Here is a 20,906-nt window from a genome sequence, read left to right on the forward strand (position 1 = left end):
GGTTTCACATTGGTATTACCAATTCAATTTCTAAAGGGAAGACAACACTGAAATATAAAAATCTTCAAACTGATTACATTAAAAAGCTTATCACAACAGTAATCCAACGTGGTCTCATTCTTCATTATACAAGATCCTCCAAGCAACAAATCCGAGAAAAAGTTTCATAATCACCACAATTTCAATCACGTTTCATGAGCAGCCCTTAAATTACTGAAAATTCTTCAAATTAAAACCACACACTGATTTTAGATTGATCCAAGTACCAGAGCTCATTTCAAAAAGGAATACCACATAATGCACTGTGGTCAAATTCATTATTTAACAGAGGTGCTGAGATCCCTGTCATTGCTCATACTGAAACAGATCATTTGGAAATTCTTCAAGAAGACTAAAGTACGTACACTTTCAAAATGTTGAAAAGCATAAAACAAACTGTTGACTGTAACATTATCTAAAAATCACACTCCAGACTGTTTTATTTTTCTTTAATTGGAGTCAATGGCTTTCACTTTGCAAGTTCTAAGAGTTTACACTCAAGTGCATTATTTCATCTCCAAGCTCACTAAGTCACCTCAGCCACCAATAACACATCCAAAGGTGTGAAAGTTCACAGGCAACTGAAGTCAGAACACAATGCTCCCACAGAAAAACACAATAACCTTTACTGAGAATGCTGACAAATGTATAAATAAAAATCCATTCATTATTACAATTTTACATAAAATACCTTATTCCAATCAAAACCTTGCTTAATAATACAAATCAAACAATCTCCATATATAAACATTCACAGTACAGTGCAGTGTTTGAGTAAAGCACCCACCACTCTGTAATATTAAGTAAATGCTGGTCCTTTCCCAGGGATTTTAAAGGATATATAATTTTCATTTTATTTGGTTTTTGAAGCATTGGAAAGTGAGAAAAACAAAAATAAATTCCAGAACGGCCTGTCAGTGTCAAATGCAATCAGGCATTTTATTTTATAATACTCACCGAATCCCTCGGTTGCTGGGCTAAAATGGCGAAAGTAGCCAGTTGATTACAGAGACATTTAGTGTGTGATGCTTGTGTATGCACTGTTTCACAGCCCTGAGGGTCCCAGCTGCCAGGACCAGCATCCCTGCGATAAAAAAAGGGGAGGAAGAAAGAAAGAAACATGAGCCTGCCTTCGTTCTGCTTAATAAGCCATTGCCTAAGCACAGTGCGGTAATAAAGAGAAGGAAACGGGTAAAATACACACACGCATTATCAGGCAGGTATTGTATCAGTCGTGAGCAGACAAGACCCCATATCTCCTACATCACCGCAGGATTCGCGTATATGCTACCATAAGAGCTCTTTAATAATTAAATAATAGACCATCTTTTGTGCGATGGTCGGTGTCATTTCCCCCTCCAATTGCCCACCTCTGTCACTTCTAGCAAAAACTTCTTTCCCGCGTTGACCTCACTGTAAGTGAACGCACCGCCAGCAATGCGAACAAGTTACTCTGCACTCGTCCAATTCTCAGCAGCGAGCTGCCAAAGCCACAATCGCTCTCAGTCATCTATTATCTGGGCTATACATCGTGCCGCCGGATCGATTCCCTCCCTCTCTTCCCAGTAATGTCTTTGCCAATGGCCTAGATTCTGGCTCGTAGCTCACGTTGGATTGAGCGTACTGTTTGCAAGCTGAAACCTCAACCCCGCCGGAGAGGATTTTTTTTGGCAGGGGGGTGGAAATGAGCAGGGGCTATAATGCCAGTCTCTCATCTTTTATCATTGACGGTGGCCCCTGAGCGTCAGTTTAGAGTATACGCCAGACGCAAACGTTTCTAAAACTCCCCGTGTTGGTGCCAAGGCAATAAAATATGCCTATTTTAGCGTGAAGACAAAAAGAGACGGCAAATGCTGGAGTCTGGAATGAAAAGCAGAACGCTGGAAAAAGTCAGCGGGTCAAGCAGCACGTGTGGAGGCAAAAAGGGGACATCGGTATTTCGGGTGGACCCTGCACCAGGATTGAAGGGGAAGTAAGGTTCCAGGTTAGAGCAGTGTGAGGTGGGTGGCACCACGTGGGGAAATGGAACCAGGTGGGGCAAGGGAGAGGTGAACAAAGGGAGAAGAAAGTTAAGTGGAGGGGTGACTGTGTGGGAGGAGAACACTATGGGTGTGGGTGACTGAAATTGGAAAAATCAATGTTCAAACCATTGGGCTGTAAGCTACCCGAGAGGAATATAAGATGTTGTTCTTCCTATTTGTGTTTGGCCTCTCTGAGGCAATTGAGAAGGTGAAGGACAGGTCATTTGTGGGAGTGGGAAGGAGAGCTGAGAAGACATGCAGCTGGAAGCTCAGGATGGCCACTGTGGACAGAGCACAGGTGCCCCGCAGAACAGTCACCTGCCTATGCTTGGTCTCACTGACGTAGAGGAAGCCGTATTGCAAGCATTGAAAGCTGTAGACCAGGTTGGAAGAGGTGAACCTCTGCCTTACCGGCAAGGGTTGTTTAGGTCCCTGAATGGAAGTGAAGGGACCAGTGACAGAGAAGAAGGGCTGGGGAGGGATGGGCGGACCAGCAAGTCAGAAAGGGAGTGGTCCCTGCGGAAAGTAGAAAGAGAGGAGGGGGGAAGATGTACCTGGTGTTGGGATTACATTGGAGCTGGCGGAAATGGCAGAGAATGATGTGTTAGAAGCTGGATGCTGGTGGGGTGAAAGGTGAGGACCAAGAGAATTCTATTGCTCTTCTGTCTGGGGATGGGGTAAGGGTGGACGTGAGGCAGAGCAGACGTGCAGGAAATGTAGGAAATGTGTGTGAGGGCTTCGTCAATTATGGCAGAGGGGAAGCCACATTACTGAAAGAAGGAGTTCAGTGTTCTTGGAAAAGAGGTTGTGAAGGATCAGTCTTATTAATTTAATGGTAACATTTGAAGCAAAACATGTCAGCTGGGAAGGTTCCTTCCCTTTGATGATTAATTCCCCCAATGTTCTGAGGAACACAGGCTCGGGGGTGGTGTAAATTGTGTTTATTCACTTCTGACTGGAATTCACAGCTCCTCCAACCAAGCTAAGATGGACAGGCAAGAGAACTCCTGCTTCACTTCATCACCCCGCAGAGGAGGGTGAGATGGCAGGGCCAAGGTTGGACCTGAAGCAGTGCTCATTACAACAGCCAGCATTTTTACAAATGTTGCATTCATTGAAGTCGCCAACATCACAGGATTATCCTGGAGCTTCCAGGAACTAATCTCCTGAAAGTAATCCTTATGAAAAAAAATACATTAAAATTCTTCAACATGTATTTGTCAGTTGGATGTGGGGGGGAAACAACCTTTTTCTCTCGCAGATCATGCGCTTAAAAGTCCAAAACTACCTCCATTAGAATTGCCTCCTTCCCACCAAAAGAAATGGCAAGATATAGAAATTACTACAAACAAATTAAAAAGTGAATGAATCCTTCTATCTCCAGCCCATTCTCTCTACAACTCTTCCTCAGCCTCAACTAAAACAACATTAAGGATACTTCTGGCCTAAGTGACCGTGGCTTCATGTCTCAGTTCAGGCTTTTAACAAATATCACAGGACCCATTCCAGGAGGGTGTGCTGTATTGTTAAGATGCACTGTCCTACGAAGGCCTTGGCCTGGATTTTCCACTAAGTGATTGAAAATGAAGGAGAAGCAATCAGTGTTTAGCAATATCATAAATAATTTGAAGAGTAGCTTTTGCAATATGCACTGTTAAACATAAAAAAAACTGATTGACCTGTTCCACCTTAAGTTACACTACACTGGTACTTCACCATGAAATACTTGATGAAATTGATGTACTTATCCTATGTGCTAAATATGGCATAATTATTAGGATTGCTGTATTAAGACATACGTGAATTTTTAATGGTGAGAGTAAAAATAAACTTGCATTACTGATGAAAGGTCTTTGATTGGAAATGTTAACTGTTGTGTTTCCACAGATGCTGCCTGCCCTGCTCCGTGCTTCCAGCATTTTCTGTTTTTGCTTGCATTTACACATTTCTTTTCATATCTTCAGCTGTACCCAAACTTTTTAGAGACAATTAACAACCTTCAGATAACCATGGCAAAACAGTCTTTCTCACACAGAAAATATACCTTTACAAGGGTGGAATTTCAATTAATTTGTCACCAAAAGTTTAACATTTTTACTTTTTCTACTCTCTTAAATCTCTCTTTTAATCCCATCTTTCCTACGCTCAGTTTAATTTGCTTCCCGTAAATGACTTCATACGGAATGAAATATCCTAATTTTAAAATCCTGGTTCATACTCTGCTGTCTCAAAGAGGATTCTTCAAATTACCTAAATATCATTACTGTTCTTTGTCCTACCTGAGTCCTAATATGAGAGCAGAAAGAATCATAAAGGTTTCAAGGATGAGGGATTTCAGTTACAAGATTAGATGGGAGACGCTAGGGTTGAGCTCCTTGTAATAAAGAAAGTTAAAGGGAGATTTGATAGAGGTGTACAAGCTCATCATGAGCTTTTCCAGTAGCAGATGACACAGATTCAAAGCAATGGACAAATAATACATGGGGATATGACAACAAAAGTTTTTAACCAGATAGGGGTTATGATCTAAAAGCTTGTAAGGGTGCTAGAAAAAGAGTCAGTTAAAGCTTTCAAAAGAAAGTTAGACATGCATTTTAGGAAAATAATTTGCAGGACAATAGGAGAAGAGATGGGGAAGAGCAGGAAAATGCAATTGGCTGGATAGTTCGACAAGGATGGAATCAATCGGCCAAATGGCCTCCAACCATGCCATAACAATTTTATGGTTCTATGATTCTGCTTTCTTGTGGAAGTCTGGATTGTTGTTTAAATATTTTTCTATGGTACACCTACTTCACTATAGACAAGAAAACCAAATTATAAAAAATCCTACTCAGTGAAATGTCAACCGCAGCTAGTAAAATAGACAAGAAAAGAGAAGGGAATCAGGACTACATAGGAATGCATTACAAGGTAGAGAGGAATATTTATGGACAGATGAGATAGATATGTAACCATAGAAAAAAAGAATTTGTATTTATATGGCATGTTACAGAATCTTGGGGTATTTCAAATTTTATGGGCAATTAGTCCTTATTTTGAAGTGCAATCATTGCTATTATGTGTGGAAATAGATGCAGTCTGAAGGAAGACGTGAAGTCATTTCATTGCCAATGGCATGAATTTACACCAACCAAGGTTGCATAAAATGGAGACACAGTGTGCTGATACCAAAGGAATTGCAAAACAAGCTTATGGAAGGATTTCAAGTAAACAGTTAAAGCAGACAGCCAAAGGATTTGCCTATTTGCCTGGCAGAGACAGAGATATGCTGCAGACGTACAGCATGTCAGGATAGTAGAACACAACTTCCTAAAACATCTTCCAGGTGTTGGTCTATATGGATTATTCCAGAAGGTTCATATTGATTATTTTAAAATGGATGTGGACAATATTTTCACGTTAATCAGCAGGCATTCAAAGCAGTTAAAAGCAAATTATATGGTCAATGCCCACAAATGAATTAAGACCTATATTTGCCGCTCAAGAGTCTTCCAGAAGAAGCCATGCCAAATAATGGTCCACAGTTTGAATAGTTTCAGTGTGAACACTTTAAGGGCAACAATGGTATAAAGCATAGTTTCACTACATGTTACCACCCAACTTCAAATAGGGAAGTGAAAAGGTGACGTGTATGGTGAACCAGGTCATAAAACAGATCATGGGCAGTCAAATAAGCTCAATAAAAAATAATGCACCATTTCTTCTAAACTATAGAACAATGCCACACTCCTCAATGGGACACTGCGGCAGAAATGGTATTGGTATAAGTCTGCACATTCTGCAATACATTTTGTTTCTGGGTTAAGAACTCTTGGAGCACAATGCACCTGTATGTGCTGTGCCATCTCTTCTGGAAAACTGAAAAGAATCACTATCATTATTGGTTCCAGCTGCAATGCATCTTTCATAGAACATAGAACAATTACAGCACAATTCAGGCCCCTCGGCCCACAAAGCTGTGCCGAACATGTCCCTACCCTAGAAATTACTAGGCTTACCCATAGCCCTCTATTTTACTCAGCTCCATGTACCTATCTAACAGTCTCTGGAAAGACCCTATCGTATCAGCCTCCACCATCGCTGCTGGCAGCCCATTCCACGCACTCACCACTCTCTGAGTAAAAAACTTACCCCTGACATCTCCTCTACACCTACTCCCCAGCACCTTAAACCTATGTCCTCTTGTGGCCACCAATTCAGCCCTGGGGAAAAGCCTCTGACTATCTACCCTATCAATACCTCTCATCATCTTATATACCTCTATCAGGTCCCCCCTCATCCTCCGTCTCTCCAAGGAGAAAAGGCCGAGTTCTCTCAACCTGCATTCATAAGGCATGCTCCGCATTCCAGGCAGCATCCTTGTAAATCTCCTCTGCACCCTTTCTATGGCTTCCACATCTTTCCTGTAGTGAGGCGACTAGAACTGAGAACAATACTCCAAGTGGGGTCTGACCAGGGACCTATATAGCTGCAACAATACCTCACGGCTCCTAAATTCAATTCCCCGATTGATGAAGGACAATACACCATCTGCCTTCTTAACCACAGAGTCAACCTGCGCAGCCGCTTTGAGCATCCTATGGACTCGGACCCCAAGATCCCTCTGATCTTCCACACTGCCAAGAGTCCTACCCTTAATACTATATTCTGCCAACATATTTGACCTACCAAAATGAACCACTTCACACTTATCTGGGTTGAACTGTATCTGCCACTTCTCAGCCCAACTCTGCATCCTATCTATGTCCCTCTGTAACCTCTGACAGCCCTCCGAACCATCCACAACACCACCAACCTTCGTGTCATCCGCAAACTTACTAACCCACCCCTCCACTTCCTCATCCAGGTCGTTTATAAAAATCACAAATAGTAAGGGTCCCAGTACAGATCCCTGAGGTACACCACTGGTCACCGACCTCCACTCAGAATACAACCCTTCAACAACTTTCCTTTAAGTGTGTTTTATTATGTGTCTTGCTTTCCTTTAAGAGTTGCAGGCTGGTTGAAGCATCATGAGGCAGCTTTAACTGATACTAACCACTCATGAAATCAGCTTCATAGTTACTTGCTAAGGTCATAAATTTTGCAATTACCATTGGTGAAGTTTCAACATCCTGTTAATAAGGTTACAGTACAAAATCAGTGTGCTTACTGTACTGGTCTGAATGTGTGCAGGTTAATTATCAATTGCAATCCCAGGCATGTTTTCCAGTGCTGACTAGTTTCACTTCCAATTTATTATATGCTTTACGGCCAATTAAAACGTTGCCTAATTATTTTTTCTCTCTCTTTGCCTCTTGTATTAACTTTTCAATTTCATCTGTAATTTCCATTTCCATTATATTTTGATAAGCCTTTTCTGATTGATATTAACTTCCTAAATTTTAAATTCTTTGCAATACTAGATAAATTAATTTGAACATTTTAGGTTTGTTTTCAGAGGAATATGATACGTTTGTACCCAAATTCTCTCCAGGTTGCCTTACACTGTCCCATTACTACTGTGTCCTGCAATTGCCTTTTCCATTCTGTCTATGCTAGGTCCAAATATCAGTGAAACATTAGGCAACATGAAATTGAAAACTAAAGCATTTCCTAAACATGCTGAGAAATTAGTAGTTCCCAGCTGAGCATGTTCGTCTTTGATATCTTCCATATTTATTATAAATATTTACGTTGCATAAATATTCTGAACTGAATTATGCTATGGTCACTGTTGATGAGATTATCTCTTTCTAGAACATATTCCACTTTCTTTGTTTCATTTCCTGGCACCAGATTTAACACTGCTTCCTTTTGTTTTAGACTGACCAGTAAATTTGGGATTTCTGTACAGGTCCTAGTGGGTTACAAACGCCTGATTTATGGACACCTCATACATATGAATGAGTGTTCAGGACACTGGTGGGATAGATAGGGATGGATTTACTGGCTGCTGCGAAACTGCAGGCATCTTCTGTTGGGTGGTAACGGAACATATCTGTGTGCCTTCTCTCCCCACCCACCCCACCACCCGAGCTGTAGCAATTTGGGGGCTGAGTCGAGCTGAGCAGAGCTGGGAGCACTGAGCAGACACATTCACTCACTCACTCACTGAGAGTGAGGGTGGCTGGCACTGCACTTCCCGCACTTGCTCACTCGCTCATCACAGCTGTTTCTGTGATCCTCTCCCGCACTGTTTTTGTTCATTTCCGACTAACAAACAGTTCAGGTTACAAATGGTCCTCAGGACGGAAACCTGTTGTAACCTGGGGACTGCCTCTATCTGTGTGAGGGTCCTGAACTTCAACACCAACAGTTTGGTGTGCAACTGCCAACATTTCCCAACAAGTTCTGGCCTATTGTGATTACTGTTTACCAACTGTTTTCATATTGTTCCCTTGCTGTTATGTCAGTTTTTGCCCCACTTCATTTTCCAGAACTATATTAACCAGTCCATCTTTACTTGTTGGGGAAGCAACATAATAGCTGACCAAACAGATGGGTGCATTCTCAAATGCATTCACCACTGTGAGGACGTAAACTACCTTTGAATGGTTAACATTATATGATATTCCTACTTAATATTACTGGTACAAGATAAATAATTCAAATGAGGCCCTATCTGCCACCTTAGGGAAGCTTAAAAGATCTTATAAAACTTGAGAACCATGTTGCTATTTTCTGGTGAACACTTACCCTTCAACCTACCTGGCAGGGTCTCTTATACGATGAGATGGACTCTTGACCTCACAATCTACCTTGTTTGACCTTGCATCTTATTATCTACCTGCACTGCACTTCCCTGTAGCTGTGACACTTTACTCTGTATTCTATTATTGTTTTTACCCTGTACTACCTCAATGCATGGACGGTATGCAAGACAAGTTTTTCACTGTACCTCGGTAAAAGTGACAATAATAAACCAATATCAATACCAATCCTATTATTTATTTCATTGTTTACAATAATCAGCTACTGTCATCATTCTAAGTTTCTGGCCACATGCATCCCTTTCTATGAAAGAACAGTCTGTCTGTGTCACAGACAGAGTTGATCATCTCACCCTTAATGTCAAGACAACATTTGACTTAGTGTGGCATCAAGGAGCCCTGGTAAAACTGAACGCAATGGGCATCAAGGGCTCCCTGAATGAGTGCAGCTCCAACAGTAAAGTATCTGAACATCATCCAGGAAAAAACAGTGCACTGGATTAGCAAACCATCCACCATTCTAAACATTCATTTTTCCCACACTAGCACACAGTGGCTGCAGTCTGTATCATATATAAAATGCACTACAGTTACTTGCCTATACTACTTCCAAACCCATGAATGCTACAACCAAGAAGGACAGAGTGCATGGGAACAGGTTTCCCCCAAGTCACCATCCTGACTCAGAAATATATCAGTGTTTCTTCATTGTCGCTGAACTTAAATCCTGGAACTCCCTGAGCAACAGCATGAGGGGAATGTTTTCAACAGAAAGATGGCAGCAGTTCAAGAAGGCAGCTCACCACCACCTTTTCAAAAGAAATTGGGGATGGGCAATAAATGCTAGCCTTATCAGTGACAACCAAATCTCCAAAAAATAAAAAAAAACTTTATTACGAATCTATAATTTTGAAGTCACTGTTTTTTAATACCATTCATGCCATAAAACTATTTAAAAAGCCTCAGATTGCTCATCCTGCTAAATGTTATATAAATCTCCTTTTTCTGTTTTTCCACAGTAAATATTTCCCTTCTGTGGGGACACTGATTGTCTGCCACTGCATACAGAGGCTGTGTGCTTTTGCTTCCTACAGCTGAAACACCTTCCTGCTGAATGATTCCCACAAGTAACAGCGCTTTCTGCCAGACCCACTTTTCAGGTCACTCATGCCCACATGACCTTGACTTGAGAGGGGGCCACCACTGCTCAAGCCATTGGACAGTACACCATGTTTATTGTAGATGTAGCAATCTTGCATACCAATTAAATGTTAGAACTAGTGTGGTTAGCAATTTGGATTGGTTATGCTTTTCAGTTAGTCCCCCTGCACCCGTCAAGCTGCAATGCAAAGACTAATTTTATTTTAGAACTAAATTGTAATTGTTAAGTGTCCCTCTGGACCTCCAATTATGGGTTTCAAACTTATGAATCTCTGATGGTGATGGGTTAAAGTGTTGTTCTGCCGAAATATCTACCTTTACAGGCAAACTCCAAGTTCAACGTCTACTGGCGAGCTGTTCAGTCCTCCATTTATTCTTGTGCTCTCTGACAGCCCATTTACTGATGCACACTCCAATCCCTCCTATTTGCACAATCACAAAATCCTCATTGAGTGGCGTGTTCCCAATTTCCCCCTTTTGAAAATTCAGTGGGGAAAACCATTAATGTAGACATCTGAGAAACAGTGGAGGCAGCAGAAAACCAGCGCTGGCACCAGTCAATTTCTGTATTTGTTGGATCCCTCACCTAATTCTCTCATTTACTGGAAGGGTTCATTAATTTCCCTGTTTGCTATGCCTTCTATCAATTCTCCCATTTACTGTGCCCTTCACTGATTCCCCATTCACATGTGCACCCACACCCCCACTCCCACTCCTCATCTCATTAACCATGTATTTGTACTCTCCTTTAGTTCCCTCATTGAAGATCTTGGAACTTTCATAAACCATAAACCATGAGATTCACCAGGATGTTATCTGGACTGGTGGACTTTAATTGTGGGGAAAGACTAGATAAGCTTGTTTTCCCTGGTGTGAAGGAGGCTGAGGGCTGACCTGATAGAAATACTTAAGATCATGATGGGCATAGATAGGGCAGATAGTCAAAATCTTTTTCCATAGTAGGGGTATCAAAAACATGGGGGCATAGGCTTAAGGTGAGTGGAAAGGAGTTTTAAGGGGAATCTAAGGGGTAAGTTTTTTTTTACGGAATTAGTGGTTGATAGCTGGAACTCGCTGCCAGAGAAGGTGACAGACTCAGAGACAATTACTAAGTTTAGGAGACATTTAGACAGACACTTAAATAGGCAAGGCATAAAAGGATACGATCCTAATGCAGGCAAATGGGATTGGTGTGGATGGACAAAAAGGTTGGCATGGACTTGGTGGTCCAAAAATCCTGTTTCTGTGTTGTACAACTCTACGACTCATTCCATAAAATGGAATCTTGGAAGCTCAGCAGTTATGAGAGGAATGGAGAAAATGGAGAAGGGTTCGGGTGAAGAAAGCTTTTTTGTAACTGTATTTAATGGGACATCAATCATCCCAGTAAATTTGCCAATATCATGTAGGTATCAAAACCTCAGACTTCTCCTGATTAACTGTGAGATTCTCACACTCACCCTGCCAACATAAGACCATAAGACATAGGAGCAGAATTAGGCCATTTGGCCCTTCGCGTCTGCTCTGCTATTCGATCATGGCTGATTTATTTTTCCCTCTCAATCCCATTCTCCTGCCTTCTCCCCGTAACCTTTGACACCCTTACTAATCAAGAACCTATCAACTTCTGCTTTAAATATACCCAACCTCCACAGCCGTCTGTGGCAATGAATTCCACAGATTCACCACCCCCTGGCTAAAGAAATTCCTCATCTCTGTTCTAAAGGATCATACTTCTATTCTGAGGCTGTGCCCTTGGGTCCTAGACTCTCCCACTACTGGAAACATCCTCTCCATGTCCTCTCTATCCAGGCCTTTCAATATTTAGTAGGTTCCAATGAGATCCCCCCTCATCCTTTTAAACTCCAGCGAGCACAGGCCCATCAAACACTCCTCGTACATTAACCCTTTCATTCCCGGGATCATTCTTGTGAACCTCCTCTGGACCCTCTCCAATGCCAGCACATCCTTCCTTAGATATGGGGCCTAAAACTGCTCACAATGCTCCATATGTGGTCCGGCCAATGCCTTATAAAGTCTCAGCATTACATCCTTGCTTTTATATTCTAGTCCTCTTGAAATGAATGCTAACATTGCATTTGCCTTCCTTACTACTGACTCAACCTGCAAGTTAACCTTTAGGGAAACCTGCACTAGGACTCCCAAGTCCCCTTGCACCTCCAATTTCTGAATTTGCTCCCCGTTTAGAAAATAGTCGACGCCTTTATTCCTTCTACCAACGTGCATTACCATACACTTCCCTATGCTGTATTCCATCTGCCACTTCTTTGCCCATTCTCCCAACCTTCTGCAAACTTCCTACTTCTTCAACACTACCTTCCCCTCCACCTATGTTTGTATCATCCACAAACTTGGCCACAAAGCCCTCAATTCCGTCGTCCAGATCATTAACATATAATGTGAAAAGTAGTGGACCCAACACCGACCCCTGCGGAACACCACTAGTCACCAGCAGCCAACCTTTATTCCCACTTTTTGCCTTCTGCCAGTCAGCCAATCTTCTATCCATGCTAGAACCTTTCCTGTAATACCATGGGCTCCTATCTTGTTTAGCAGCCTCATGTGTGGTACCTTGTCAAAGGCCTTCTGAAAATCCAAGTAAACAACATCCACTGACTTTCCTTTGTCTATCCTGCCTGTTACTTCCTCAAAGAATTCCAACAGATTTGTCAGGCAAGATCTCCCCTTAAGGAGACCATGCTAACTTCGGCCTATTTTATCATGAGCTTCCAAGTACCTGAAACCCCATCCTTAATAATGGACTCTAAAATCTAACCAACCACTGAAGTCAGTCTAATTGGCCTATAATTTCCTGCCTTTTGCCTCCCTCCCTTCTTAAAGACTGGAATGACATTTGCAATTTTCCAGTCCTCTGGAACCATTCCTGACTCTGGTAATTCTTGAAAGATCACTACTAATGCCTCCACAATCTCTTCAGCTACCTCTTTCAGAACCCTGGGGTGTAGTCCATCCAGTACAGGTGACTTATCTACCTTCACACCTTTCAGTTTCCCAAGCACCTTCTTCTTAGTAATAGCGACTGCACTCACTTCTGCCCTGACTCTCTTGAATTTCTGGCATGTTGCTGGTGTTTTCCACAGTGAAGACTGATGCAAAATACTTATTCAGTTTGTTCGCCATTTCTTTTTCCCCATTACTATCTCTCCAGCGTCATTTACCAGCGGTCCGATGTCCACTCTTGTCTCTCTTTTACTCTTTATATATCTGAAAAAACCTTTGTTTTTTCTTTTATATTATTGGCTAGTTTACCTTCATATTTCACCTTTTCTCCCCTTATTGCTTTTTTAGTTGCCTTCTGTTGGTTTTTAAAAGCTTCCCAATCCTCTAGCTTCCCGCTAATTTTTGCAATATTGTATGCCCTCTCTTTTGCTTTTATGCTGTCTTTGACTTCCCTTGTCAGCCATGGTTGCCTCATCCTCCCTTTAGAATGTTTCTTTTTCTTTGGGATGAACTCATCCTGCATCTTCCGAATTACTCCCAGAAACTTCTGCTCTACCGTCATCGCTGCCAGGGTCCCCTTCCAATCAACTTTGGCCAGCTCCTCTCTCATGCCTCTGTACACAACTGTAATACCGATACATCTGATTTTAGCTTCTCCCGCTCAAACTGCAGGGGGAATTCTATCATATTATGATCACTGCCTCCTAAGGGTTCCTTTACCAAGCTCCCTAATCAAATCTGGTTCATTGCACAACAAATCCAGAATTGCCTTTTCCCTGGTGGGCTCAACCACAAGCTGCTCTAAAAAGCCATCTCGTGGGCATTCTACAAATTCCTTCTCTTGGAATACAGTGCAAACCTGGTTTTCCCAATCTACCTGCATATTGAAATCCCCCATGACCACCATAGCATTGCCCTTTTCACATGCCTTTTCTATCTCCTGTTGTAATTTGTACCCCACATTCTGGCTGTACCCACAAGGATTCTATATCTTTTGATCCTATGTCACTTCTTGCTAAGGACTTGACTTCATTTTTTATCAACAGAGCCACCCACCCCCTCTGCCCACCTGCCTGTCTTTCGATAGGCTGTGTCCTTAGATATTTAGCTCCCAGCTGCGATCCCACAATATCATACCTGCCAATTTCTAACTGCGCTATAAGCTCATCTACCTTATTTCATATACTGCGTGCATTCAAATATAACACCTTCAGTCCTGTATTCACCACACTTCTTGTCAAATTTGTCTCTATGTTGCCTGAAGTTAAATTATTATCCCTTTCTAAACTTTCTGTCTTAATTTTTTTATTCTGGAGAGTTCAGTAACCTCTCCTACACTCTGCTTCCCTTTTACTTTATCCATAATACAATCAAGTTGTTACTTGATACCATTGATGACTTCATCACTTTTAATAGCTATGATTCTTCACCGTCCCATTTTGTGTGCTCAGTGGTTTTTATCCTCTAACCAAGATCACTACAGAGTGTATACAGATTGTTTAAACTGTGGGAAACAAGGAGTTCAAACGAATTATGTGCAGCTTATTCAAGGATTATTTACAGACCGTCTCTGGAATTTTCAGTCAACATTATTGTAAACAAGAGCCCAGCTAGTCACACGACACAATCCTTAACATGGTGACAGCATTAAAATTAAAGTTATTGATCATGACTAATTTTACATATACCACATAGCGGATTTTACAATGAGATTTTGGAGCTCTCTTTAGATGGGGTTGAGAGGAAAGGACTACCTCCTTTCCTATATCCAAAGGAGACCAGAAGGCCTCTTGTGAGGGAAACCGTGGGATGAGGTAGTAACTGATGTGTGAATGTGAACCTTCTACTTCATAGGACAGAGATACAATGCCATATCAGGTTTATTCATTTCATATTTGTGGTCAAGGTCAATTATGTGCTTGGCACCATACATACCAGCAGTCTCTTGCAATACTTTACACAATGCACTCTCCTAAAGTCATTGAGTCTTACATCACTGAAACAATCCTTTTGGTGCATCATATCCATAATAGCCATAAGTACCTATCTATACTAATCCTACTTTGCATCATGTGGCCAGTAGTTTTCTATGCCTTGGTGTTTCAAGTGCTCATCCATTCCCTCAGGCAGTCTGTTCCAAATTTCAACCACCTGTGTGAAAAAATTCTTCCTTAAATCCTTCTACATCTTCTGCACATTACTTTAAAGTTATACCCTCCGTCTATAGGCACTTTTGCGAAGGGGAAATGTCTCTCACTACCTTTGCTATCTATGCCCCTCACAACTTTGTATACTTTCATCAGATCCCCCTTCAGCCTTCTCTGCTCCAACGAAAACAACCCCAGTTGATCCAATCTTACCTCATAGCTGAAACACACATGTTAAGTGACATCCTGGTGATCCTCTGCATGCTCTGTAGTGCAATCACAGCCTTAAATTTTCTTTCAATTAATAGCATTAACCATGAATCAGACATGAATATTCAAATGCTACATTAAACTCTCATGTACTTTACTCTTTGTTAAGTCAGAAGCTATCCAACTTTAGCAGACACGTAACCCAACACAATTGACAAGAAGCTCACTGCTTTTTCTCTTGTGATAGACGGTGACACACAATCAGTGCAGCAAGAGCAACAAAGTGGAAGCATATAAGCACAGCTCTAACATACCACCTCATGGAAGGAGAGTGTGCTGGTTCTTCTTGGTAAGGCCAGAGTTTATGTCCATGGTGAGGAAGAGACAATTCCAGATAATGGGGTCCTCAAAATCAAATTCTCCTTTTCATATCCAACCTTGTCTTTATCCCAGAAGTGCAAGCTTACTTGCTGAGCATTCACTTATTACAAACCACTGGTAATGAGTGATGATCAGCAAGTAAGCATGCACCTTATACCTTTCTATACAACCAGAGAACCATAGAACAGTACAGCACAATACAGGCCCTTCGGCCCACCATATTGTGCCGACCTTCAACCACACCTAAGACTATCTAACCCCTTCCTCCCACATATCCCTCTATCTTAAATTCCTCCATATGCTTATCGAACTATCTCTTGAACTCCACCACCACCCCAGGCAGAGCATTCCATGCACCAACCACTCTCTGAGTGAAAAACCTCCCTCTGACATCTCCCTTGAAATTCCCACCCATTACCTTAAAGCTATGTCCTCTTGTATTGAGCATTGGTGCCCTGGGAAAGAGGTGCTGGCTGTCCACTCTATCTATTCCTCTCAATATCTTGTATACCCCTATCATGTCTCCCCTCATCCTCCTTCTCTCCAATGAGAACAGCCCTAGCTCCTTTAGTTTCTCCTCATAATCCATACTCTCTAATCCAGGCAGCATCCTGGTAAATCTCCTCTGCACCTTTTCCAACGCCTCCACATCCTTCCTATAATGGGGCAACCAGAACTGGACACAGTACTGTAAGTGTGGTCTAACCAGAGTTTTGTAAAGCTGCATCATTACTTCGCAGCTCTTAAACTCGATCCCACGACTTATGAAAGCTAACATCCCATAAGCTTTCTTAACTACCCGATCCACCTGTGAAGCAACTGGGCTGAAGGGCCTGTATTGTGCTGTATTGTTCTATGGTTTTTGTTCTATAGTATCTGTGGATATGAACCCCCAGATCCCTCTGCTCCTCCACAATGCCCAGAATCCTGCCATTCACCTTGTACTCCGCCTTGGAGTATGTCCTTCCAAAGTGTACTACCTCACACTTCTCTGGATTGAACGCCATCTGCCACTTCTCAGCCCAGCTCTGCATCCTATCAATATCCCTCTGTAAGCTTCGACAATCCTCCACACTATCCACAACACCACCAACCTTTGTGTAATCTGCAAACTTGCTAAACCACCCTTCCACCCCCTCATCCAAGTCATTAATAAATATCACAAAAAGTAGAGGTCCCAGAACCGATCCCTGTGGGATACCACTAGTCACAACCCTCCAATCCGAATGCACTCCCTCCACCACAACCCTCTGCTTTCTACAGGCAAGCCAATTCTGAATCCACACGGCCAAGCCTTCCTGGATCCCTTGGCCTCTGATCTTCTGAAGAAGCCTACCATGTGGAACCTTGTCAAACACCTTACTAAAATCCATGTAGACCACATCTACTACACTCCCCTCATCAACCTTCCTGGTCACCTCCTCAAAGAACCCTAACAGGCTTGTGAGGCAAGATCTTCCCTTCACAAAGCCATGCTGGCTGTCCCTAATCAGTCCATGATTCTCTAAATACTCATAGATCCTATCTCTTAGAATCCTTTCTAAAAGCTTACCCACCACAGACGTAAGGCTCACTGGTCTGTAATTCTCTGGACTATCCCTACTACCTTTTTTGAATAAGGGGACAACATTTGCCACCCTCCAATCCTCCGGTACCATCCCCGTCGACAACGAGGACTCAAAGATCCTAGCCAACGGTTCAGCAATCTCCTCCCTCGCATCACAAAGCAGCCTGGGGAATATTCCGTCAGGCCCCGGGGACTTACCTGTCCTAATATTTCCTAACAACTCCAACACATCCTCTCTCTTAATATCTACATACTCTAGAACATTACCCTCACCGACACTGTTCTCAGCATCATCAAGACCCCTCTCCTTGGTGAATACGGAAGAGAAGTATTCATTGAGAACCTCAGCCACTTCCACAGCTTCCAGGCACATTCTCCCACATTTGTCTTTAATCGGACCTACCTTTACCCTAGCCATCCTTCTGCTCTTAACGTGCGAGAAAAAAACCTTGGGATTCTCCTTAACCCTACTCGCCAAAGCCTTTTCATGTCCCCTTCTCGCTCTCCTCAGCCCTTTCTTAAGTTCCTTCCTTGCTACTCTATATTCCTCACGAGCCCTGTCCGATCCTTGCTGCTTACACCTTGTGTATGCTGCCTTCTTCTTCCTAACTATTTGTTCCACCTCTCTCGTCACCCACAGTTCCTTCACCCTACCATTCCTTCTCTGCCTTAACAGGACAAATTTATCCCTAACATCCTGCAAAAGATCCCTGAACATTGACCACATCTCCATAGTACATTTCCCTTCAAAAATGTCATCCCAATTTGCACTCTCAAGTTCTCGCCTTATAGCCTCATAATTCATCTTTCCCCAACTAAATATCTTCCCATCCTCTTTGCTCCTATCCCTGTCCATGACAATTCTAAAGGTTATGGAGCAGTGGTCACTGTCCCCCAAATGTTCACCCACTAATAGATCTGTCACCTGACCCGGTTCATCACCTAAAACTAGATCTAATATGGCATTCCCCCTAGTCGGCCTGTCAACATACTGTGACAGGAATCCGTCCTGGACACACTTAACAAACTCCACCCCATCTAAACCTTTGGCACTAAGCAGGTGCCAATCAATATTTGGGAAATTGAAGTCTCCCACAATAATAACCCTGTTGTTTTTGCATCTTTCCAAAATCTGCCTCCCAATCTGCTCCTCAGTATCCCTACTGCTACTGGGGGGCCTATTAGAATACTCCCAGTAGAGTAACTGCTCCTTTCTTGTTCCTAACTTCCACCCATATTGACTCTAGAGAGGATCCTTCTGCATTATCCACCCTTTCTGCAGCTGTAATGGTGTCTCTGACCAGTATCGTCACCCGTCCTCCTCTTCTCCCCACCTCCCTATCCCTTTTAAAACACTGAAAACCAGGAATATTCGATATCCATTCCTGCCCTGATGTCAGCCATGTCTCTGTAATAGCCACAATATCATAGTCCCATGTACTTATCCAAGCTTTCAGTTCATCTCCCTTATTCCTGATGCTTCTCACATTTAAGTAAATGCACTTTAGCCCATCCACCTTACTACTTTTGTAGCCTGTACTCTGCTTCTCCTTCCTCAAAGCCTCTCTACCTGTCAGATCTGACTTTTCCCCATCCCCATCTTCCTCTGACCTACTCCCCCGGTTCCCTTCCCCCTCGCAATCTGGTTTAAACCCTCTTGAACCACCCTAGCAAACCTGGCCGCAAGGATATTGGCCCCCCTCAGGTTCGGGTGTAACCCATCCTCTCTGTACAGGTCCCACCTTCCCCATAAGAGATCCCAATGATCCAAAAATCTAAAACCTTTCCTCCTGCATCAACTTCTCAGCCACGCATTTATTTGCCATCTCCTCCTATTCCTACCTTCACTATCGCGTGGCACTGGCAGCAATCCTGAGATCGCTACCCTTGAGGTCCTGTTCTTCAGCCTTCTGCCTAACTTCCTAAACTCACTTTTCAGGACCTCATCCCTCTTCCTACCTATGTCATTGGTACCAACATGAACCACGACTTCTGGCTATTCTCCTTCCCGTTCTAGAATCCTGTGGACCTGATCAGTGACATCCCAGACCCTGGCACCTGGGAGGCAACGTACCATCCAGGATTCATGCTCACTGGGGCGGCACAGTAGCGTAGCGGTTAGCGTGACGCTATTACAGTGCCAGCGATCGGGTTTCGATTCCCGTCGCTGTCTGTAAGGAGTTTGTACATTCTCCCGTGTCTGCATGGGTTTCCTCCCACATTCCAAAGACGTACGGGTAGGTTAATATGGGCTTAAAATAGGCGGCGCGGACTCGTTGGGCCGGAAGGGCCTGTAACCAAGCTGTAAATAAAAAAAAGAACCTCCTATCTGTTTCCCTGACTATCGAGTCACCTATCACTACTGCCTTCCTCTTCTCCTACCTTCCCTTCTGAGCAGCAGGACCGGTCCCAGTGCCAGAGACCTGGCTACTGCTGCTTGATCCCTGCAAGTCATTGCCCTCAACAGCCTCCAAAGTGGAAAACCTGTTATTGAGAGCAACATCCTCCAGGGTCCTCTGCTCTATCTGCCTGTTCGTTTACTTTTTCCTTTTCCCTCCCCTGACAGTGACCCTTCTATCTACTTCCTGGACCCCAGAAGTACCTGCTCTAAGGGCGGTGACTGTCTCCTGATGTACAGTATTGACATAACTCTCTCCCTCCCTGATGCTGCGCAGCGTTTGAAGCTGCAACTCCAGCTCATCAATTCTGAGCTGAAGTTCCTCCAGCCTCAAGCACTTACTGCAGATGTGGTCAACTTGGCCACAGCAAGGTCCACAAGCTCCTACATCAAGCAGCTGCAGCACACCACCATGTCCTCCATCTGAACTAATTCTTTTTTTCCTACTTAAAAACTTATAACAGGTAAAACCTTACCTTTACTTACCAGCTACTCTCCTGCCTTGCCTCTTTACGCCGAAGCCCCTTGAGCCAAAGCCCAAAATACTCTGCTCCCTCTCACTCCGCTGCCCGCTCCGACGCTTTCAAGTACCCAAGAACTCCCATCTGTGTAGATGGCAGCAGCTGAACAGCAAGAGAGCAAGGGTAAAAATACTTCATCTCACTCAATCTCGCAGCAGTGGCACTAACTTAATACCAACATCTTGCAGTGGAGGCAGGATCCAGTGCAGTGAATTACTGGGCCTGAAAGTGGAGGGGTATAGGCTAGTTCGGATTTCAATTCCATGAGGTTGCATGCAATTCCTACTGTCAAATGTCCACTCGAGGACTTTGAATGGATAGCCTAAAGAACAAAGTTTTCCGCTGATATGGTTCCTTTTAAATCCATTTTAGGGAACACCCCAAGGCATCTTACAGCTATTGTAAGATGCATCCCCATCCCACTCCCATACTGAAATTGAGGTATGCCTACATGAAGAAGTTTTCCTCCTCTCTTCGAAGGGAGTTCTGTGAGACCCTCTCTCACTGGTCCCCCTCTGTGATCTCTGCTGCCCTCCAGACATTGGAGGCAAAGGAGGAGATTGTTGGGGCTCTGACAGACTTTTAAATCTTTGTTGGCCACAGATGAGGTGGCAACTGATTGGAGGACAGCAAAGCTGGTAGTCTAACATTGGCGGCAGGGAAGTTATTGGAAAAAAATCTGATGGCAGGATTAATCTACACTGGGAAAGGTAGGGATTAATCAACGATAGTTAGCATTCTTTTGTTAAGGGGTGATCAGAACAATTCGATCATTTTTTTGAAA

At 43.1% G+C, this 20,906-nt stretch overlaps 1 protein-coding gene across 4 annotated transcripts in view; it reads right to left on the reverse strand.

Annotated features, from left to right (window-relative positions):
• adgrb2 (adhesion G protein-coupled receptor B2) overlaps positions 1-20,906 on the reverse strand; it is an 898,475-nt gene that overhangs the window by 226,156 nt on the left and 651,413 nt on the right. For all 4 annotated transcript variants that reach the window (XM_052036166.1, XM_052036168.1, XM_052036167.1 and 1 more), the window contains one exon: positions 997-1,123. In XM_052036166.1, the coding sequence (XP_051892126.1) occupies positions 997-1,123 (127 nt within the window). The remainder of the gene's footprint in view (positions 1-996; positions 1,124-20,906) is intronic.

Source organism: Pristis pectinata, chromosome 22 (assembly GCF_009764475.1).
Source record: "Pristis pectinata isolate sPriPec2 chromosome 22, sPriPec2.1.pri, whole genome shotgun sequence".
Lineage (NCBI taxonomy): Eukaryota > Metazoa > Chordata > Chondrichthyes > Rhinopristiformes > Pristidae > Pristis > Pristis pectinata.